The 7,648-nt window shown below is 44.2% G+C and overlaps 1 protein-coding gene across 1 annotated transcript in view; it reads left to right on the top strand.

Moving 5' to 3' along the window:
* gipr (gastric inhibitory polypeptide receptor) overlaps nucleotides 1-7,648 on the top strand; it is a 74,697-nt gene that overhangs the window by 43,985 nt on the left and 23,064 nt on the right. The window contains 2 exon segments of the mRNA XM_063205933.1: nucleotides 2,763-2,901; nucleotides 3,468-3,509. Coding sequence (XP_063062003.1) covers nucleotides 2,763-2,901; nucleotides 3,468-3,509 — 181 coding nt within the window.

Raw genomic sequence — 7,648 nt, 5'->3', positions numbered from 1 at the left:
GTTGGGGACATGTGGAACTTCCAGCTGCCTTTCTAAGCGATAGAGCCTATATATTATACCGGGGCATTACTGTCACATGCTTTTGATTGTGAGGCATTTGTAGATTATCACGTCAACGTGGACCACAGTACATTGTGACAAAAAACTTTCAAAAGAGAACTTTCAAAGGGCATATTTCTCCAGTGTCAAAGGGGTAGGTGCTTTACAGGACCAGTTTCAATTTCAATATGCTGTTGTATTGCTCACGCTACCCTTGACTTGTCAGTACCCGGTAATGCCACATTTTTCGGCTCAGCCCTTTCCGAGATATGAGCTATTCTAATGGGGGCAGCGTTCGTTAACATTTCTTTTTTTAAATTACCCTAGGCCTATTATATCTTCCCAAAAGGTACCACTGTTTGCTAGCAGGGCTGGACTGGGATCTGAAAAGGGCCCGGGCACTTTTTGACACCTGAGGGCCCAGCGCCTAAGCCTCTATCGGTGTATATATATATATATATATATAGTTATACAAAATATATTCTTGCCCACTGGAAAAAGCTGCTGTGAACCCTCATGTTCCCTTCATCCTGCTTCTAAAGTTCTGAGTATGTTTGGGGGTAGGAGATAGAGAGAAGAGCACAATTAACTTTATTCTTGATTATAAGCCCTGGCCAGTGAATCTCAAATACTCAAAGCAAAAAAAAAGTATTCATACCATTTCACACACACACACACACACACACACACACACACACACACACACACACACACACACACACACACACACACACACACACACACACACACACCAAATTGCTCCAGTCCACAGATAGGCCTAGGCCTACAGTCAGTAAAAGCCAGCTTGCTACATGGCATGTTAACACGCCCCCCCCCCCCCATTTCGTTTTTAAAAAAGCATAGCTGCACAAGCAGTACAGTGAAAAAATACACATAAGATTGTTGGATAGGCGGAAGGGGAAAGGGGGATGGCCGTAACACCAAATTACAAGACAGAACCAGTGCTGGTCGTCCTTGTGACCGCTGACATGTCAAGAGAAATGTAAGATTATATGTTGGCGCAACAGTACATGAAAAGTTTACGAAAACAAATCAAATGGGTACATATTTCTCACTGATTTGAGCGAGTGGGGAGGGAGTGTCAGGCAATAAATGGGGGAAACGCCGAAGTAGCTACCTACAGTAAACTGGTAGCCAGCGGGTAGCCTACTCGCAGTTCTGGAGAACAGGACATTAGCATAAAAACAGCAGCACATCATCACGACAACAGCTCAAGACAAATGAAAGAGTTCTTTGTGCTGGCGCAACATTACAAGAGAAGTGAATGGAAATGTATCAAAATTGGTACATGTTTGTGACTGATAAAGTCAGGATGACAACTTGGTCTCAGACAATAGGAAACGAAACGCCGAACGCATAACACCAGCGACGGTATGGGTAGGCTAATAGTGGGGTAATTTGGCTACACTGCATTGGCTACTATCGGGTGTGTTGGGGTTGAAAGCTAACCTCATTTTCTCCCTGGTCACGTCTCTTATATCGTCTCCTCCTCCTCTTTTCTTTCCCTTCTCGAACCATCTCCCACACCTCCTTTTCTTTCTGCTCCTGTGCGCTAGCGGCCACAGCCCCACTGTCTGTCCCAACCTGAGATCGAGCTTATGCTGTTAGCTTTAAATAAGTCAGTGATTTCAGCACATTTTTTTGCGTGCTCTTTAAGTTTTTGCTTTCTCTTTTTCTTGCGCTTGTCATAGCCACTATTTTCTTTCTCCGTTTTGTGTCCTCTCTGTCGTCCAGTTTTAACAGCATAGCCAGTCTACAGTTGAGGTGATGATGAGTTTTGTCAAAAGAGGGCCTGAAGGGAGGGGCGGGACTTCGAGACCCAAAGCATTTCATTGGACTAGCCAAATGTGCATCAAGAGAAGCATCCAATGGGCTCCGATGTGTCACTTTTTTACCGTCGCAGACAAAAAAAAGAAAATATATATTTTATTATTATTATTTCTGGCCCTCGGAGGGCCCGAGACGCGCGAGGGCCCACCGGGATTTGCCCGGTACGCCAGATGGCCAGTCCACCCCTGTTTGCTAGTTGTATGCTGATGTTGTATAACCTTTTGGATGTTTTTGGGAATAAATAAAAATGCCCCCATTACAATGACCAGGATCTCGGAAAAGGCTGAAGAAGGAAAAAAAAGTCTCAGGTACTGGCAAGTCGAGGGTAGTGTGAGCATTACAACTGCATGTTGAAATTGACTGAACTGGTCCTTTAACACCACCTCGTCCCTATTTGTGTATGCCTAAGATCAATACCATGAATACTGATATATCATGTGTTGCCTGTCCATTCCTGCTGACCTAGGGTGACCAGATTGTTGTAGTCTGAAACCGGGACACTTTGTGCGTGACTGAAGGACAATATTTGACGGGCGGGTCTGGGGGTCCTCCCCCAGGAAATTTTGTATTTTTTAGATGCAATTTCCTGCATTCTAATCAATTTTAGAGGGAGGAATGACAAATCGCAACTGACTCCTTCAGGCTTTCCATACAAGCGCTGGCTGCCATTAATTGTGGCAGGTAAACATGTCATCTTTTCCATATATTTACCCTGATAGACATGGCGCAATGTAGTGGGTGGCCAAAACCGGGACATATTTGTGTCCCGAGAGGGTTCGCTCGGGACCTGGGACACACAACTCCAAACCGGGACTGTCCCGGTCAAACCGGGACGTCTGGTCACCCTATGCTGACCTCTAAACCCCCCGCAGGCTAGCCAAGTCCACCCTGACCCTGATCCCTCTGCTGGGCATCCACGAAGTGGTGTTCGCCATCATGACGGAGGAGCAGACCGAAGGGACACTCAGGAACATCAACCTCTTCTTCGAATGCTTCTTCAACTCCTTTCAGGTGGGACCAGAGAGGCTACGTACGTACGTGTGTGTGTGTGTGTGTGTGTGTGTGTGTGTGTGTGTGTGTGTGTGTGTGTGTGTGTGTGTGTGTGTGTGTGTGTGTGTGTGTGTGTGTGTGTGTGTGTGAGAGAGAGAGAGAGAGAGAGACTCTGGTGTGTGTGGGGGGGGCTTATGACAAAGTATGTTAAGTAAGTGGACAGGATCAATCGTGTGTGTGCGTGCGTGCGTGCGTGCGTGCGTGCGTGCGTGCGTATATACAGTAAGTGAACAGGATCAATGCTTTCACCCCGTCCCACACAAATAGACAGAGCATGTGTCTGTTAGCAAGAGGACTGTAGTTGTTAAAAGTGTATATTTTCATATGATACTGTACATGCATTTGTACCGTATTTGCAAAATGACAATCCCATCAACATGTGAAATATGTGTATCTTGGCTCTGTGTGTGTTTCTCTCAGTCCGATCAACATGTGAAATGTGTGTGGCTCTGTGTGTGTGTTTCTCTCAGTCCAACCAAACTATGAAATGTGTGTATGTTGACTCTGTGTGTCTTTTTCTTTTTCAGGGCTTTCTGGTGGCCATCCTCTACTGTTTTGTGAACAAAGAGGTGGGTGAACCGTGACGTGAAGGGTGTCACTAGACACACACACACACACACACACACACACACACACACACACACACACACACACACACACACACACACACACACACACACACACACACACACACACACACACACACACACACACACACACACACACACAGCACTGTACAGTACATGCTCACACATGGATGAGTGCACAGACACTTGCGTACGCACACACAGACACGCATCCTTGCACACATGCATTGAAACACTCACACAAAGTTTGCTCTGTCCAGTATGACTTAAATGTGCTGAACTGGATCTGGCCTTGTCTGCTCTCAGACATGCATTCATGCACACACATGCATTGGGACTCTCACACACGGTTTGGTCTTTGTAGTATGACAGAAATGTGCTGAACCAGAGCTCACCTCATCTGCTCTAACTCCTTTATTCTCTACTTGTCACCGCTGATGTTGGTACAGTACAGTATAACCCTGCAAGGTCACTTCAATGCCATACAGAATGCCAGCACAACGAGCAAAAGTATGACATAGAATAGAACCGCGTCTCTCTCCCAATTCGCTTCCTGTCCACCTCTCACACTGTCCTATCAGAAATAAAGTCGAAAAAGACACAACAAATCTTTAGAATAGAATGGAATAGAATATACATTTATTGTCATTACATACATAGAGTTTAATGAGTTTTAAAGCTGCTCTGTACACATTCATGAATGTACCAATAAGCACAATGTACAGTAGCACTACTATAAAAGTACTAAATACACATAGACCAGTGTACAATGAAAACCCCACTGGAGGTACACAGACGGCAGAATGAATGAATGAACGAATGAACGAACGAATGAATGAATGAACAAACGAACTTGGGGATACTGTTCTGGAACACTTCTTCTCCCACAGCTATTTGTTGTAGAAAAGTCTGCAATTCTTGCTTTTTATTTTAGTGGGTTAGCATGACACAAACACAGACGTTTGGCCTGAGCCTTCTTCAGTGAGGAGGTGCAGAGAGAGGAGACGCTGAAGAAGGCTTTGGCTGAAACATCTGTCTGCGTGTCATGTTGACCCACTAAGTAAAAAAACAATAATTGCTGTCAAGAGTGCGGCTTTTGTACAAGAAATGTACAAATCCATTTGCTTGCACCTGAAGACTTTTTGTAAAAAAAACAACAAAAAAAAACAAGATAAGACCTGAAGTGTGCGGAATGTCTCCTTTTTATGTACAAAAAACCCTCTCCCATAGCTAGCCTGCTGCAGATAAGAGTAGAGGATTATCTCAGTGGTGGTATTCTGCTTCTTATCATACCTTTGAAAATAATATTTGCGCCACTGCTTTCATTTTGGCATCTCTTCATCTGTATGGTGTATGTACTGTATTTTAATTTTGATTTACCTGCCCAGGGACTGCAGATGGAAATGAGCTGTATTAGCTATAATCTGGCACAAGCCATCCTTTTACTTTGTACTCTGACTGTTCATTGAACTAAACTAAACTAAAATCTAGCATAATTTGATATTTTTAAAATTACATTAACCCTATTCAGACTGGGCTTTTTTGCCATTCCTGGGCCTGGGGGGCCTTTTGACCCCCCCCCCCCCCCCCCCTCATAACTCATGAACGGAATATGGTATGACCACCAAACTTTGGGGAGATGGGGGCGTTTTACAGAAACTTCCTATCTTCAGAATCGTATCTTATCTGTCTAGTTACCGCGGCAACGGCACTTTAGGACCGAATTTAGGAAAAGCGCATTACAGAACAGCGTCAGAGGTACTCTAACAAGGAGATAGAACACTGACGAATGTCTCCATAGGAATAAACGGTGTGAAATCGTAACGCCAAAACGTCGAATGCCTGCTTCTCTCCCGCCTACCCGCAACAAGAGCCAATCGGTTGCTGAGCTGTGCCATCATTGATCCAATCATCTCATCGCATCGACGCAAGCGCAAAAATGAGCTTTTACGACGGCTCGTTGTCGGTACCTTACCTGTCGCTTCTGCCTTATAGTTGGGTCATTTATAGCAGTTCCGTGACCGTGGAGAGGAAAGGTTCGTTTCTCACTGGATTTGTCATCTATAAAGGTTAAATAAAAAATTGAGCCGGGGTGCCCCTCACAAAAATGTGGGGAATTTTTTTAGAGCCCTATATCCCAAGTGGCTGCTGCCAGCCAAGCTGTAAAATAGCTTTTTAATGGTTTTGCCCACAATTCTGCATAATACATCGTTTCTGAGACTATTTGGGGCAAGAAATTCACAAATGGTGTAGATTTATTGATTTGACCTATTTTTGACCTTCAAATTCAAGATGGCTGCCACTTTTGGCTCTTTAAATGTCATTTTTTTTCAAAATCGTCAGAGAGCCTTAATATTAGGCTCAAATGAAAGGTCTGCTCATACTGAGTTCAGTTGTGGACAGTAAATTACAAGTAGGCTATGCAGAAGTCATCTGAAAGGTAAAAAAAGATCAAGGTTTGTGGTTGATGAGAATTAAACAGTCGGGTCATAATGTGACGTTCCGTGACCATCCTCTGGCAAGGATGTTTTGATGATTGATTTGACCTCTATGGACCCTTTAGAAAAGGTTTAGCCCCCATGTCCCTCCCAAAAATCCCGGCATTTTTTGCTAGAGACAAATGGCGTCCAGCGCCATTTCTAAGAAATAACTTTTGATCTGAATGACATAGAATCATGCATGAAGGCACTTTTTCATACAACTCAACCATGAGGATTCAAAATCTGACATCATTTTGATAATACAAATTTGTTTTGGCCGTGAAATTCAAGATGGCTGCCATCTAGAACAGTAGTTTTCAACCTTTTTAGGCAGTGACCCCCCAATTCAAGTTACTCCATTTCTCATATATAGATATTGAGAAAGTATCTGATCTGCCAGCCCACAATGCCTCACATTATGAGGAGTAGTGGGCTTGTAGATGGGCTATTTTCACAATGTTTGACTTCTTTGATAGCCTATTATTTGACAATTTGGCAATGTTTTAGCATTGTGTGATGATTATTCTGGATGGTCTTTAAAATTGAGAGTCCTTACATTGACATAAAGTTACTCTACTCTACATTGACACCTTCCCCCACAAAAAAGGGGATCTCAACCCACAGGTTGAGAACCACTGATCTAGCACATAGAAATTTTGACATTTTTCAAGCATTCTTGCATAAAGAAGCTCGTTGAGGGACTCAAAACAAGAGCTGCTGAAATGGACAGAAGTGCTCTCAAAAGTAGTGATAAGCCTGGTTCAAGATAGTCAACTTGAGCTCCCTGAGCTGCAAGAACACCATTTTGTTGAGGAATGTGTGGCCTTACTCACCTTATTCAACCCCACTGTCATATACAGGAAGATGCAAGGGAGCAAGCTCATCCAGAAGATCTCCGTCCAACCTATTGTGATTAAAGAACCCCATGTTGCTCTAATTGACAAGGGCATGATCTGGAGGATGGCAACTCCATTGGACACGGCACGGCACATCATACAAGTGGTTGGGCTGTGTCAAAAAGGTGTCATCCATCATCCTTGCCCGCCATTCTCATTCTCACCGTGTAACCAATGTCAATGATCCCTGCGATACAACATGCTCAACAGAAGATGATGAGCGAGACCTGCACATACAGGGAGCATCTTTTGCAGGATATGGCACGGAATCTGTGGCTGAACAGACTTCTCTGGTTAGCAAAGACTGAGTGCAAGGGGTGATGGTTATTGTCCACTACAGAGTCCAGTCTGCTCAGTGTCCTTTTCTCAGTTGTGGTACTGAGAGCCTCCAGTTCTGTGCCAACAACAGATCCCACTTTCCTCATCAGCTCGTCCAGGCCATGTGTCATCTGAGAAGAGCTGTTTGCGTTCATGAGACTGGTGATCTATGCACATAAAAAGAGTAGCACCATGGCTGAAGCCTGTACTTCCAAGTGGAAGACCATAAAGAGAGTCTTTTATCTGTCTCCCTTCAGATGCAAACAGCTTACGCCAACACTGCCTTCTTGACAACTACTTGGCGTACCTACAGCGCTACTCCACACTGGCAGGCAAGGATGCTGGAGACACCTTTTGGACATAGTCCAACCAATTGTATGGTGTGGCGTCCTGTGTCTGCCAATCTTCTACTGATGGAGTTGCCATA

Source organism: Engraulis encrasicolus, chromosome 8 (genome assembly GCF_034702125.1).
Source record: "Engraulis encrasicolus isolate BLACKSEA-1 chromosome 8, IST_EnEncr_1.0, whole genome shotgun sequence".
Taxonomy (NCBI): Eukaryota; Metazoa; Chordata; class Actinopteri; order Clupeiformes; family Engraulidae; genus Engraulis; species Engraulis encrasicolus.
Note: the sequence above shows the minus strand (reverse complement) of the source record. Positions and strands in the feature narration are given on the sequence as shown.